Below are 16778 nucleotides of genomic sequence, written 5' to 3' on the forward strand. Positions count from 1 at the left end.
CTAGCGTGATGCGGCCGGTATTGCACTTTTACATTCTCAGCCTGATTCCCCAAAAGAAATAACGATCAATTTAAATAACGAGTATACTCGTTGATGGCGTTCAACGATTGGCGCCCAATAACGAATATACTCGTTGTTTGCAGTGAATGAGTTAAAAAGGAGGAGGCACAAAATGTTTTGTAATTCCTACACTGTTCACCTGATTTGGATGTAAGAAAGTCTGCATTTAAAGCACATCTTGATTGTTTAATTTAAAATCCATTGTGGCGGTGTACCGAGACAAAATTGTGTTGATGTCCAAATATTTATAGAAAGTATAGCTATCGTTCTTTAGGCAGATAATGAACAGGTCATTCACCCACAATGGGATTTGTCATACAGCATCTATTACAATTGAGGGGGTTCCAGCGGTTCCCCAGAAAAAAGAGGAATAGTTTAATTTCACTAAAGTTTTATTCACTTAAGCATTACATCACGCGACAGAGTGTGTTATAGAAATTAGATCACGCCTATGGGTGGTTGTTAGGCCCGAGGCGCAGCCGAGGGTCGTTAGACCCCCATAGGTGTGATCTAATTTCTATAACACACTCTGTCGCGTGATGTAATGCTTTTATACAATGGCCGAATTCATCCAACCTTATTGCTATACAATAAACACACAGTAATTGAAGCATAATGGAGATTTATTCACAACCATCCGCAGAAAAAGTAGGTCCCAAAATAAATAAAAAAAAGTTGCCTCTGTGTCTAGAAGCAGCTGGGAGGTGCGGTGCTTCAAAGCATGCCATCTAACAAAACCAATTACATAATCCAACATTGTGTAAACAACTAACAGTTAACTGTATCTTTTTTAAATTATTCGTTACGAATATATCCATACTTCCATTGTGTCCGGGACATCCAGTGAAATCGCTTCGTGCGACAGTGTCCTTTTGCAGAGGCAGGTTGCTACAAAGCATGCCATCGAACAGTGAAGTTACCGGTTGTTATTGGATTGATTGATTGATTGAAAATGTTATTACCAGATTGCAGAATGGGTACAATACACTAACAGTACAGCTCAATACACGCAATTGTTAAGGGGATGCAGACCAGAGAAAGACTTTTGTCTTGTTTACATCCGGGTCCCTCATTTTCAATGCATCATAACATATGACATACAGATAGTGTAACTGAGGGGTTACAAAACCCTGACTGTATTAAAGATTGTGATAGATTAAACCACTGCTAGTTATGTACTTTAATTACTGGCCAGACAGTACATCAAATATAGATGGTGAACACCCACAAGAACACGGCATTGACAAAGAAATAGTATTTGAGGGTATTTTATTATTATGCAACATTAAGTTACAGAATGAGAATTAGGATCGCGCCTGTATGGCGAAGAATATGCGTAAAGTCAGTCAGCAGCATGAGTCACTAGGAATAGCAGGAATCCTACGATGGGTCTAAGTTGATGCCACCGGTCGTATAATAGCAACTATATAAGGCAACGCTGGTACCGCCTGGAGACAATGGGTTCCCTCCGGGATGTAAGGCCTGGAGGGTAGAGGAATGTTCCGATACTCAGTCTGATTCAATGAAGAATAAAGAGACTCCACGTACAGGAGTCGGTCCTTGTAAATCCCACGATCAGCAGCAAAGCAATAGTTGTAATCCAAATGCTCGATAGCACTGATGACAGCTAGCCAGCCTCTGTCCATGAGGCCAGCCCGAGTTGTAATCCTCACGAGGTTGAATCCCAAACGACAGTGGAAATCAACGAGGCTCTTCTCCGGGTAACACGTTCCAAATCAATATAATCCAACCAGTAATGGTTCTGCAATCTTGACGTTACTGCATTAAACTCTGACACTTTACTATTCTATTCGCACGTGGCTCTCAACGCTCTGTTAGACGCACGGTTGCTCACTTCACTGCACGTTGACTCGGGATGAACTTGATGAACTAACTTGTTTAGACGAACTGCTGCTGTGCGCACCTGCGCCAGCATATATACTTATAATTCCAAACCTAACCACTTGCCCGGAATCAATACACTGCCAAGGGCATGTCCTGACTTGCCCCAAACTCGCCCCTTGCACCTGTCTGAGTGCGAGACTGCCTGGCGCCGCCGTCAGGGGGCATTATGCATAAGGAAAGTGAATATTACTATGATTTACACGCAGGCTTAAAGGGATATAACGTGTATATATAAATAATATACAATGTATATAAAACAAATGTAGATTCTCAGCTTTAATCTGGCCCTTCACAACAGATAGACTAGATTTTTTTAAATCGAGTGATATGATATTGTTATCGATATCGCCCAGCCCTCCTCTGACCCTCCAGACCTCTCTGACTCTCCAGACCTCTCTGACTCTCCAGACCTCTTTGACCCTCCAGACCTCTCTGACCCTCCAGACCTCTGACCCTCCAGACCTCTGACCCTCCAGACCTCATGAGGATCAGGTATAAAAAATAAATAATAATATTCGGATTTCTTAAAATAATAATATAATAAATAGGGCGGCGAAGTGGGCAAGGCGCTCGAGCCCAGCTCTCGGCGTTGCTTCCGGCTTGGCCGGTCGTTCATACTAATACAATTGGCAGTATTAGGGAGTGGGAAAGCCGGTGGGTGGGGATCGGACGTTGTGGACAGCGACTCCTACAGGTCGGTTGGTGCGCCTGTACAGCAGAATCGGGAAGCAACAGGGGCAGCGTGAGCCTCCCACGCGTTACTCCTCGCCACTGAGAGATCGCGCTGTACAGGTGAAAAGATGCGACAGCTGCCTCCTCGTGTACCGGAGGGGACACGTGATGCAAGGCTTGGTCCACATTGCAGCCGACCAGTGGGAGGCATGGTCTAACAACGTTCGAGACAGGGGAGGGTAGAATTGGATGATACGAAATAGGGATGGGAGAAAAAATTGAAAATGCGGAGAAAAAGTAGACAAAAAAAATTATAATAAATAACAATTCAGTACATTTATATCTGTGTTAATTTGTGACATTTTGTTTCACTAAGTTAGGAAAGTAATGTTTTATGTCAAGCCTGATGTTGCCTTGCACAAAATAATGATCCCAGTCTCTTCCACACAGTGAGAGTGAGGCATACAGTTTATTAATTGAACAATGGGTATCGGATCGGTACTCTGTATCGGCCGATACCCAAAGCCCAGGTATCGGTATTGGGACTGAAAAAGTCGGATCGGTGCATCCCTACGGTATTATTTATCAATTGCAGTGCATGACTTGACAAGTCAGACTGAAATAACGCCATGCAAAGGTGCCATGTGACCTGACGTGCTTACCATCAAAAGCAAAACAAATCGACCATGGTGGGAAAAAAACAGCAACTAAACAAAACTATTGTTTTTCTATGGTACATCTCTATCTAGTATTGAAGAGTTGGTTGTTTTTCTATGGTACAGCTCTATCTAATACTGCTGTGTAGGGCTGACCCCCATTAGTCGAATAGTCGACTAATCGATCGAAAGGAGCCGTAGTCGACTGCCAACCTCTTAGTCCAGGGGTTGGCAACCTGCGGCTCTTTAGCCAATCAGCTGCGGCTCCCTTTACTTTTATTTTGGAGATCGATGTCATACTGTGACACTGAAATGAAAAAATATTTCATCAACTAAAATATTTAGTCAACAAAAATATTTCATCAACTAAAATATACAGTACGTCACACCCCGCGCCTCTCCCTGCCGTCTGCAAGTGGCTAATCTTGAGTTTCCGACCCCCCAGTAAGCTAACCATGGATAAATCCAAAAAAAGGAAGTCTGAGGATGCCCGTGTTTTTTCTCCTTTTGTGTTTTATTTCAAAGTAGGTCTACACATGGTAGTCTTTTTTCAAAGTGGACTACTTTTTATTTTATAAATGTTCCACAAATAAGGGAAGGACTCAAATATACCTGAATAGTTCAGGGTTTTATTTCAAAGTCGGTCTATAGACACCAGTGTTTTGTCTCTTCTGTGTTTTATTTAAAAATAGGTCTACACAGCCAGTATTTTTTCTCCTCTTCATAAGAGTTTGAGGTTTTCTTTTGTTATAACAGGTAAAAACAGCAAGAAAAAGTCAAATTTGTATTTTTTTTGCTTTATAATCCCATGAATGCAACAAACTGTGTGCTATAAGTATAAAGTATAATAAATCGCAAATGACTTTGGGTATGCAATTGTCAGGCGTTTTATGCTAAATGTGGGGTATGCTTGGGGATATATAAAACCTTATACACTGTGTTATCTTCATTTTAAGGGTAAATAGGTTGTGCGGCTCCCTGAGCATTTTATTTTGTGGGAGGGGGGAAAAGTGGCTCTTTTGATAGTAAAGGTTGCTGACCCCTGTCTTAGTCGAAGCGTGGCTAACGCTAATGGCATGCATACCAGAGGCTAACTGCCTAAGAAAACGGGCACAGAGGCACTGAAAGAGGATTTCACAAATATCAAGATGTATCCATCAGTGGACCAATTGCATGCTTTCGCAGATAACAAGAAGCCTTCCGTCGACTCCTTCAGACATTAACACTTTGAGTGCCAACGATGAGATTTCTCGTTAGTTCGTGCCAACTGTTCAGTGCCAATGACGAGAGATATCGTTTTTTATTATTATTGATTTCCATTCATTTTTCATCAATCTAGCCTCACGTTACCAGTGGGGATCTGTCTGAACTCGAACAGGGAAAATACCGCCCCCTATCGTCTCTCCGGATGGTACTGCACCCCTTTGGATTGGATTGAATGAAACGCATGGAGAAAAAAAAGTCCTGCTTCCACATTTTACTTGTCAGACATGTAACCGGAGACGATCGAAGTCATCGCCCACCCTCAGAACAGCGGAAAATGTGTGTTTCCAGTACCCAGCGTTGGATCAATAAACGCTATCGATATTTGGAATGGCGATCAGGAATTGGAATAATCTTTTTGGAGAACATCTTCCATGAAAACGAGCGTTTTTCAAAATGGTATAAAACGGAAATTAACCGATAATAATAATAATAATAATAATAATAATAATAATAATAATAATAATAATAATAATAAAAAAATCCGTTTCGACAATGTTGACTGCAAACAAGTCATTGATAAGCGACGGCCATATTAGACACATAGCCATAATTTAAGATATAGTTTATGCGTTCGCAAATATGAGAGCTCTATCATTGAAGTGGGTATTGGCACGCAATAGTTGACTATCGGCTTATTTCGGCGACTATAAGTCGACTATACAAATCCTTAGTCGGGGACAGCCCTACTGCTGTGTTGGTTGTTTTTCTATGGTACATCACTATCTAATACTGCTTTGTTGGTTGTTTTTCTATGGTATATCTATCTAATTCTGAAGCATTTGTTGTTTCTCTATGGTACATCTCTAGCTAATACTGCTGTCTTGGTAATTTTTCTATGGTACATCTCTACAATGGGGGAAATAAGTATTGAACACATCAACATTTTATTCAGTAAATGTATTTCCAATGAGCGTATTCAAGCGAAATTTGCACCAGACGTTTGTATTAACTCAAGAAATCCAGACAAGAAATCTAAACATTAAAGTCCATATGTAAATAAAGTTATGTGTAATAAAGTGGAATGAAACGGGAAAAAAGTGTTGGACACACTAAGAAAAAGCAGTACACCACAGCAAGGAAAGGCAAGGAACTAGCTGAAAACCAAAACTAATTAGGAGGAAACTCTACCTCCTAACTGTGCTAATAATGTCAACTGGGTTAGAATATATTGATGGGCTATAAAATGTTTTTTGTTTTGTTACCAAGGTGCCACACAAGAAACATCAAATGATGGGTAAAAGCAAAGAGCTCTCAAGACCTTCACAAACAGATAGTTGCAAATCATGAAAATAGAATTGGTTAAAGACGTATTTCACAACTTCAGAATCTTCCAGTAAGCACCATTGGGGGCATTATCCATAAGTGGAAGCAACATCACTCCATCATCAACCGGCCATGCACAGGTGCTCCTCGCAACATTTCTGATCAGGGAGTCAGAAGGATACTTAGAAGAGTAGCCAGAGAGCCATGGACCACTAGGAAAGAGCTCCAGAAAGACTTGGAGGCAGCAGGTACAACTGTGACAGAAAGGACCATAGGCAATGCACTCCACCGCCATGGCCTCTGTGCGTGCTCAGCCCGCAAGACTCCACTACTGAAAAAAAGACATGTTGAAGCTTGTTTAAAGTTTGCCTAACAACATTTGGACAAGCCAGTGAATTACTGGGAGCATGTACTCTGGTCAGATGAGACCAAAATGTTACTTTCTGGCTGTCACACAACACACCATGTTTGGAGGAGAAATGGCAGTGCACATTACCCGAATAACACTAGTATCAACAGTGAAGTTTGGAGGTGGAAGTATCATGGTGTGGGGCTGCTTCTCCTCTCCTGGTACTGGCAGACTTCATATCATTGAAGGAACAATGAATGGAGCCATGTACAGAGAGATTCTTGAGATGAACCTGCTGCCATCCACCAGGATGCTGAGGATGACATGTGGGTGGACCTTCCACCATGACAACAATCCAAAGCATACAGCAAAGGAAACTTGCAGTTGATTTCAGAGAAAGAAAATTAACTTGTTGGAATGGCCCAGTCAATCACCTGACCTAAACCTAATTGAACATTTATGGAAGCATCTGAAGATCCAGATTCGCAAGAGGCCCCTCCGCAATCTTCAAGATTTAAAGACAATCTGAGTAGAGGAATGGGCCAAAATCACACCTGAATACTGCAGGTGATTAGTTACATCATCCTTGGAGCTGTCATTACAAACAAAGGCTTCTACACTAAGTTTTGAATTAATTTCAGTTATTGTGTTCAATACTTTTTTCCTATGTCATTCCACTTTATTACACATACATTTATTTATGTATGGACTTTAATGTTTAGATTTTGTCTGAATTCCCTGAGTTAATACCAAAGTCTGGTGAAAATTTCACTTGAATGGCCACATTGGAAATATATACGTGAATCGACGTGTTTCGGTAAGTACCTTTTAAAAGTACCGAATTCGGTACCCATCCCTACTGAAGAGTTGGTTGTTTCTCTATGGTACATCACTATCTAATACTGAAGTGTTGCTTGTTTCTCTGTCTCAGGTACCTGATAGAGCGGAGGTGGTATGAACAATGGAAGGAGTACGTAGAAACGGGAGACCAAAACTCCTCAGCCTTCCCTGGAGAGATCGACAACACAGAACTGTTTGAAGGTGAGGCTGTTTAATTTTTGTTATTACAGAGAGTAAAGTACCAGAAATTCCACGGTCAAATGTGACCGATACCCAACCCTAGATAGTGATGATGATGATGATGATAATAGGTTTAAAGTATAGTTCATTTATGGTGCGGGAGGAAACCGGAGTACCATGCCTGGTAGAACAAACTCCACACAGAAAGGCCCCTCGTCGGGTTCCGACCCCGACCTTCTCGCTGTGAGGCGGCAGTGCTAAGTAACCACTGCACCACCATGCTGTCTGCGATGAAAACATCCCTGTGTTTGTTCCCCTCTGCTCAGATCTGGACTCCTACCACCTGAAGGAGCGTCTGGTGGAGAACGAGGACTTCATCCTGGTGGCGGCTGAGGCCTGGCACAGCCTCCTGACCTGGTATGGCATGGTGGACCACCAGCCTGCTCTGGAGCGCAAGGTCAGTATGGAACAGCGGTTTTCTGACTTTCCTGTCATGTCGAGGACCACCAAGTTAAGATAAGATATTCCTTTATTGATCCCCTTGGGGAAATTCGAGCGGCATGGGGGAGAGGGGATGGGAGGCACAGGTATGGGGAGGGTAATAGAAGAAACTGAAAGACATAAATATATGCAATACAATTCAATCTGAATATAAATATATAATAGAAAAATAAACTGTAAACAAAGGTGCAGATGAGGGTCTGTATGCCCTATCAGTCATAATATACATTACAATAAATATAGGCAATAAGTATTGAGTTGATGTAATAGGTCAGGTATCCCCATTTGAGGAGATATGATGTCAGATGTGATTTAGTTCACGTACGTAGGCAGGTAGTGAGAAACCTATGATCCAGTGTTAATTTTGTCAACGAAAATTATGACTAAATATGTTCGTCAACGAAGCTTTTTCCCATGACGGCAACGAGACGTGACGTCACGTTAATGGCGACCATGTGACACTAACGTGACTAAATAATTAATTAAATATCGTTGACCACAACTGAGGACACAAAAATGTAGTTTACAAAAACCAGGACGTATTCTCTCTTAATTTATGTTGACTAAAACAAGATGAGACAAAATAATTATAACTTTTAGAATAATTCACGTTATTATTTCAGCATTTCCCATTTCCGTTTCCGGGAATGGCTAGGCTGCGAGAAGAGCTAATAGCCTGGAACCTATATCCCAGACACAGACTTGCTCTCCCCTGTAGATACTCTTTCGTCGGTGTACACCCACTACTATCAACATTACACATGGATACAACAAGGACAAGACCATGTTCACTTAAAAAGGTAATGTTGGTATGAAAAGACACAGACGAGTACTAACACAGAGTGAGATGGATCCTAGTATACGTTGTTAATGAATCTCCACTAAAACATCGTAATTACTTTTTATTTTTCATATAATGTTGGGTACATGCTCAGTAGAGTTAGAACGCTCCCAGTCTTAGGGGCTGTGATATTTTGTTAGCACACTTTATGCACATAGAAGTGCAGTGGCAGGTTCGCTAAGCTAATGTTGTTAGCCGAATGCTCTGATGGAGGCCGCCATTTTAAGTTTAAAGTGACGTCAGCGATCTACGGTACGACTCAACGGACAAAAGGGAATGTGTATGTGACGTGTGTTTATCCGTTTTCTGCTACTAAATCTAGACTAAAACAAAAAAGACAAAATCGAGACTAAAGTTTACTAAGACTAAAATGCTCAGACCTGTAGTTGACTAAAAGTAAATGAAGGTGACTAATTATGATGAAAATGAAAAAGGAGCATTTGACACATGACTAAAACAAAAATTCAAATAGCTGCCAAAATCAGCTGCCAAAATCAGAATAGTCACCCTTATACATTCTGACCTCTCTGATGATGATGATGCTGTGTGTGTGTGTGTGTGTGTGTGTGTGTGTGTGTGTGTGAGTGACTCTGTATGTGTAACTAGGAGGGACATGCAATAAGATACATTTCCAATTGACAATTCATCAAAACTACTTGCAAAATAGTGTCTCAGATAGAGGAAGGGGAGGAGAATTTCCAACTGAAATAGTTGGCCAATGACATGCTTATACCCACAGTCTATATCCTGTGATTCAGACTACTCCTCAATTGACGAATGTGTGTGTGTTGTGCGTGTGCTGTGTGTTTGTGTGTGTCAGGTGGTGGACCTGCCCAGCACTCTGAAGGTTGAGGTGTACCCCGTAGAGATCTTCCTCTGTCTCCATAGCAACATGGACAATGTCATCACCGCCCAGTTCAGCCGTGCTGACAGCATACGTAAGTGTGTGTGTGTGTAATGTATATACCTTTTCAGTGGAAGTGCATTGCCAGGGGAATAGATTTGTTCCCACGTTTATTCCGTCAGCTAACTTGGACAAAATTAGAATGTTTGTGTTTGAAACGGTCTCTATAGCTAGTGCAATGTAGTCACCGCAAAGTTTGTACAAAATTATTGCATAACTGTTTGTGTGTGTGTGTTGTGGCGATATGCCACTGTTTATTTAATTTTTTTCTCACGTCACATCTGTACACCACCACAATGGACTTGAAATTAAGCAACCAAGATGTGCTTTAATTGCAGACTTTCAGTGTTAATTATACATCGAAATCAGATGAACAATGTAGGAATTACAACAGTTTCTACATGTGCACTCCCCTTTTTAAGCCAAAAGTAATTGGACAAACTAACAAACTATAAATAAAATGGTAATTTTTAATACTTGGTTGCAAATCCTGAAGTCTGGAACCCATAGACATCACCAGATTGTGTTTAGTCCCTGGTGATGCTCTGCCAGGCCTGTACTGCAACTGTCTTCAGTTCCTGCTTGTTCTTGGGGCATTTTCCTTAAACTTTTCTCTTCAGCGAGTGAAATGCATGCTCGATTAGATTCAGGTCAGGCGATTGACCTGGCCATTGCATAACATCCCACTTCTTTGTCTTAAGCCCGATCGGTACCAGACCGAGATTTATTTAACGTTGCACAAATAGATCAATACAGTCTGTATTAAGTTATGTTGCGTTTCTTTTTCAAATGTAGCCTAGAGTAAAAACCCTAACCCTATCAAAACACCAGTCAACGTGTATATTTTCAGCACTACGTTTGTTTAACGTTATTGCCATAAAATACAACGTATATTGTTTCTTTACCTTTCTGTGAATGTCTAGGGAAAAAACGCGTCTCAATCCGTAAAGAAATGGTGGAGCTATGGACATTATACAAAAGTAACTGTACTTACAGTAGATTTCATTCACGGTATTTGTTGCCCTGTAATGGGCGCTTGGTGGTACTAAATCCAGATTCAACTCTGCCATTGTAAAGAGGAGACTTGGGCCAATCCATAGATGTATGACTTGGCCATAATAATAAGGTAATAATAAGGTAATTTATAGGCCTAATATTCTATGTTCATATTTCAAATTGCATATTATACTGTGCTTGCGTGCATGTATGTGTGTGCGCGTGTGCATACTAAAGGGCTCTACATGCTCGAGCAACGCGACTGCGACACAACATCGACAACGCAACAATGTTGCAGACACTCTGCCTTTATACTTCTGCAACATCCATGCGTAGCCTATGCAACATTGTACAAATAAATGTAAAATGAATGTACAAAATAAACGTCTTTCCGGAAGTATTATTGCTGCTATCGCTAGCGGCTTGTGTCGTCCGGTTCTGTGTTTTTGTACCGAACAAATACAACGGTATGTTAACCACTAACGACCGCCCACCGGGTGCTGTTTTTTCCACAATCTAATATAATAATAATAATTAAAAAAAAAAAAATTACAAGTCGATTATTAATTTCAATATAGAATATTCGTTGACAGCCCTACAAGTACAATTAGTTACTGCACACTACACCCCTGAGTGGAACATGGAAAGCCAAACTGTCCCCCACTGTACCGAAAAACCAGTACCGAACCTTGACTTCAAAACCGAGGTACGTACCGTACCGTGGTTTTTGTGTACCGTTACACCCCTAAAAATCACACGTTAGCATGTCTACTAGACACAAAGGATATAGGTTGTCCAGCTGCTTTTGTATGTTGTAGTGTTGTCACAATACCAACATTTTGACTTTGATACCGATAGGAAAGGTAACGGAATATATTATTAGATGACAGAACATGGAAAATTCTTTATACAATTCTTTAATTAATTATAATTTAAATTCATATTTTGACGCTGTTGAAACGTAAATAATCAATCATTAGACAATTATTCTGTTACAGCTGTTGAGCTATATACTATAGCTAATGTCGATTAATATCTTCCTTTTGAATGAAATTCAAGAATCGAATCATAATTGTTAGCAAGCAGAGAGAGAGGGGGGGGCTCCCCCTTCCCTCACTATTGGATGCCTCTGAGTGTTCCTAAGGATAGCTTAGTTAGCGTTAGCAGCTAACATTAGTTAATGTTTTAGCGCAACGTGGGCATTCCAGAATGGCGAAGATGCAAAGCATGTTAGACCATTGGACCCGTTGCTTGCAGAATTTACGTTACACATAGAAAAAGCACGACTCGCGAGAGAAGTTGAGCTGTCAAACGCAGGGCTGAAGAGCCAGATGCCATTGCTTCTAGATTTGAACGTCCGCTCTGCTCTGACAATTGTGCTTTGACACGCCCACTACGCAAAGCTATTACTCGCACAGTGTGCTCCTAAAGGACTTTTCCACTTCACACATCTATTTTTAGGGGCGAGTGAAATAGTCGCACTGTAGAGTCCTGGTTTAGATCTTTAGTACACTTGAATTAACTCAGTGGCAATATTTTACTTTTGGTCAATGTTAGCATGGTGTTATTCACCGTCAAAGATGGAAAATAATAATAATTTTATAATAATTCATTACAATTTACTAAAGCATAGTAACGGACACAATATTTCTCACACTGGGAATACATTTCCTGAGGTCCATAGATGTCCCTACTCCCTAGATACCAAGGTACCAGGTGAAAATAAGCGGCTGGCGACTCCACATGTATCGGAGGAGGCTTATCTTTTTACTATATTTGATGCTGAATGAGACTTTTTGCTTTTGGTCATTGTTAGCATGGTGTTATTCACCGTCAAGGATGGAAAACAGGGTTTAACAGGTTAAAAAAAACTCTTTGGTTGCTTTTGCAGTATGCTTCGTGGTAATTGTCCATCTGTACTGTGAAGCGCCGTCCAATGAGTTCTGAAGCATTTGGCTCAATATGAGTAGATAATATTGTGTGTGTTCCATAGACACCATTCAGAAGGTGATGTTGAGACAGTTCTCAGTGGCCGAGGGGTCAGAGTGCCGACTGTGGATGAAGAGTTCTGACACCAGCTGTGACCGTCTCAGGAACGTCCACATCACAGTACTAGACGCCTGTCTCAGCTCTGCCATGGTGAGAACCTCTCTCCTCTCCTCTCCTCCCCTCTCCCTTTCTCTCATCTCCTTTCCTCTTCTCTCTTATCCTCTCCTCTCTTATCCTCTTCTTTTCTCTCTTATCCTCTTCTTTTCTCTTTTCTCCTCTCCGCCTCTCCTCTCCTCTCCTTTTTTCTCTCTTCTCTGCCCCCTTCTTCTCTTTTCTCTTCTTTTTTATTCTCTTCTCTATTCTCTTCTCCTCATCTCCCCTCTCGTATCATATTCTCTTCTCTCCACTATTCTCCTCTCCCCTTCTCTCATCTCCTCTTCTCTCTGCTCCCATTCTCTCCTCACCTCTCTTCTCCTATCATTTAGTGGAGATGACATCACATTTAGTAGAAAATACATCTTACTTAGTAGAGATGGCATCTCATTTAGTAGAGAAGACATCTCATTTAGTAGAGAAGCCATCTCATTTATTAGAAAAGACATCCTACTTAGTAGAGATGGCATCTCATTTAGTAGAGAAGACATCTCATTTAGTAGAGAAGACATCTCATTTAGTAGAAAATACATCTTACTTAGTAGTAGGGCTGTCTTAAATACTTCGAAGCTTCGTTCGATGGGCATGGGATTCGAATATGAAAATAAAATTTGAATATAATAAAAAAAAAAAAAATAATCTTTTTGGTGCAAAATCAACTCTGCCTCTCTTTGTTAACACATTGTGCGCCAAGAACGGCGTAAATCGTTATTGCCCGCCATGCGTTGAACGCCAACAACGGCGTATCACGTGTTTGGGATCAATATTTCATTTTTTCGCCATGGCATTCATAATTCATCCAGCCTCCCTCCGGATCGTAGCCGGACCCTGTTCTGATATTGCAACGCCTCAATACCGTCGCCTGTGGATGGTCGGGCGAGTTACACTCACGCCAAACCGGAAGTAGCGATCGGTGCATCAAGGAAATTCCTCCGCCAGAGATATATTGTGGCGTGGATCAATATACACTCGAGTGCATTTGGATCGCTTTCGAAACGCAAAAATCGATATGATTTCGGCGTTTATTGCGTCATGGAAATGGATCTAGCAGATCTCAAACCCTGCCCTCTTTTCTTGATCCTTCAATCACAACAAACTTTGTTTGTCCGAGGTAAGCGATAGTTGTGATTCGAGGATCAAGAAAAGAGGGCAGGGTTTGAGATAGGTCCATTGGGATATTTTTCCTCCAGTCTCATCTGCGAACGGTAAGAGGAGACTAACGTTACTTTCAGCTTGATTGTCCATTTCTTTGTTTGCAATCAGTCTGATCAATATATCAACCCATACTAAATAAAGCCATTACTGACTATCAAGGAATTATAAACGACCCCCCCTTGCTTTCATGAAAGCAAAGTGTTTCGTTTGTCTAAGATTTAAAAAGGTTTAAACTTTACAGCACTGACAAAGTTGAAGAAAGTGCTGTACAAGTCCCACAACATAAAAAAAATATAAAAAAATTACAATTACTTTATTTTTTTTATCACGAAGCTTCGAATTAAAATCGAATCTCGGCCCTGAAGCTTAGAATTCCAAAAAAAAAATCGAAGGTCTGCCCTATGTCACAGTATGATGTCATAATAGAACATTCTAGAACATTTGTGTATCTATTCAACAATTCTCTCAGAAGAGCGCATTTTTGAACAAGACTGAACAAGTTACTGTTAAACAACATAGATTGAAACCTGCATTTCTCAAACAAGATGCCTTGCCTACCGTTTAGCCGTGGATAGGTGAGCTTTTACATTTATTTTAATTTAAGTTAAACATATTTTATTTTAAGACTTCTAAAGAATGTCATGTTTTTAGACATATGTCTATATTATTCAAATGGGAGCTAAATATAATATACTTTATTATTACATATACCATACATTAGGGCTGAGCCTGAACGTTCCAACCTTCGTTCGTTACGTTGGCATTCGAATTCTAAATCAACATTCAAAATTTTTAATTTTTATTAAAAAATAATAATATAGGCGGTTAGGTGGCGTAGCGGAGATTGCGTTCGTCACCAACCCCGGAGCTGTGAGCTGGATTCGCCTGTTCGAATCCAGCTCACAGCTCCGGGGTTGTCACCAGCTTGGCTGGCCGTTCACACTACCGGTAATACAATTGGCTGTATTAGAGGGTGGGAGAAGCTGGCGGGGTGGGTCCGGGTCGTTGTAAACAGCGACTCCTACAGTTCGGTCGGGGCGCCTGCTAAGCGCGGATAGGACCTGAGTGGGATAATGTGATCCTTCCACACGCTACGCCCTCTCAGGGAGGATCCGCGCTGCCAGGTGAAAAGAAGCGGTTGATTGGCTGGACGTGTGTCGGAGGAAGCACGTGATAGCCTCCACTCTCCCAGATGATATGACTGTGGGGGGTAAGTGCGCAGCGACCAGGAAGGGGATTGGGAATTGGCATACGACTAACATTGGGATGGGAGAAAATCGGAGGAAAATGGAGGGGGGAAAAGATCAATACAAAAAAAAAATAATAATAATAATAATATAGCCTACCGGTATATATTTGTATTTTAAATATTTTTTTCCTATTCATTCTGTTTAAACCAATGGGGTTTTTATTCACAGTTGCAGATAAAGATTAGGCTACACTAATATTATAGTATTAAAAGAAACTGATTAGTTATATTCATTAGAAAGTTGATTTACCGTAATTCCTCTAATAGTAACCCCGGCTTGTATTTGTTTCAACTGTAGCGGGTACCAGGCTTGTATTAGGAGGAGGCCTGTATAAGAGGGATATTTCAAATTTTCAAACGGATCATAATGAATAAATCAACATTTTGTGTCAGTTTGAACCCAGTAAAATGTACTGGGTTCATTTATTGAAACCAAGTACTGTATGAAATAGTAAACAGTGCAATTACAGGTGGTCACTGGTCATTTCAACGTTTTCAAAGTGAAATCAAGTAACTAGCTCAGTATGCAGCTCAGTATATTAGTAACCCGGCTTGTATTAGGAGGCCGGCTTATAATTGCTTAGCTCAAGAGCGCACCCGGCCATTAATAGAGACCCGGCTTGTATTTGAGACCCGGTTACTATTAGAGGAATTACGGTAATTGATTTAGTTGGGCTGGGGCTTCTCCCTGGGCTGGGTCTGGGGCCTGAAAGTTGATTTAATAAAAGAAAAAAAGACATTTAATCAGATTAATCACTTTATTCAAATTGAGGATTTAGTTTGAGGATATAAAAAATATATATATATTAAAAAAAATATTTTTAATTTGTATTTTATTTTTATTAGAAAACGACCCATTTGAAAAACCCTGACGAAGTTCGAATCCCAAAAACAGGCTTCGGGGACAGCCTTACCATACATATTATTTATATTATTCAAATGGACCTCAAACATGTTCCGTGATGTCACAGTATGATGTCATGTTGCGATGGTATGTCATAATACAATTCTCTCAGAAGATCTCATTGCGCATTTTGGAACGAGACTGAACAGATCAACTGTTAAATAACATAGATTGAAGCCTGCATTTCTCAAACAAGATGCCTCGCCTACCGTTAAGCCGTGAAAAGGTGAGCTAAGTTATTATTTTAAATTTATTTTAATTTAAGTTAAATGTATTTTATATCGAATCTCTGCCCTGAAGCTTCAAATTCCAAAAAAAATTTGAAGGTCAGCCCTACTTAGTAGAGATGGCATCTCATTTAGTAAAGAAGACATCTCATTTAGTAGAAAAGACATCTCATTTAGTAGAGAAGACATCTCATTTAGTAGAAAAGACATCTTACTTTGTAGAGATGGCATCTCATTTAGTAGAAGACATCTCATTTAGTAGAGAAGACATCTCATTTAGTAGAGAAGACATTTTTATTAGAGCAGACAAACGGGTGCTTGTGATGGCAGTTTAAAATGTCAACTATACGCAGATATTTCTGGTTTCTGAAGTCTATTTCAGGAGAAAATTATGTCATAAAGCATAGGGCCTCATCATGTGTATGACCATTTCTCAAAATCTGAAAATCATTATTTAATAAAACACAGAAAAGGATCACCAAGTTACCCTGGATAAAAAAAAACATTACAGACAACATTGAGACAAAGCTTCCTGACACATCTCCATCCAAACTCTTGGAAGAACTCATTTAAAATCTCATCTGATACCACCTGGAGAGCTCGTTTCAGAGTGTGGTGCTGAGTACCAAGTATCTCATGATGCAGCAGTTAAGGTGTTGATACCATTC

At 40.4% G+C, this 16778-nt stretch overlaps 1 protein-coding gene across 1 annotated transcript in view; it reads left to right on the top strand.

Moving 5' to 3' along the window:
- Window positions 1-16778, top strand: part of usp11 (ubiquitin specific peptidase 11) — a 94900-nt gene that overhangs the window by 26584 nt on the left and 51538 nt on the right. Inside the window, exons 2-5 of the mRNA XM_084332582.1 lie at window positions 7103-7212; window positions 7518-7648; window positions 9354-9471; window positions 12427-12572. Coding sequence (XP_084188708.1) covers window positions 7103-7212; window positions 7518-7648; window positions 9354-9471; window positions 12427-12572 — 505 coding nt within the window. The remainder of the gene's footprint in view (window positions 1-7102; window positions 7213-7517; window positions 7649-9353; window positions 9472-12426; window positions 12573-16778) is intronic.

Source organism: Notolepis coatsorum, assembly GCF_963971535.1.
Source record: "Notolepis coatsorum genome assembly, chromosome: 17".
In the NCBI taxonomy this organism is placed as follows: domain Eukaryota; kingdom Metazoa; phylum Chordata; class Actinopteri; order Aulopiformes; family Paralepididae; genus Notolepis; species Notolepis coatsorum.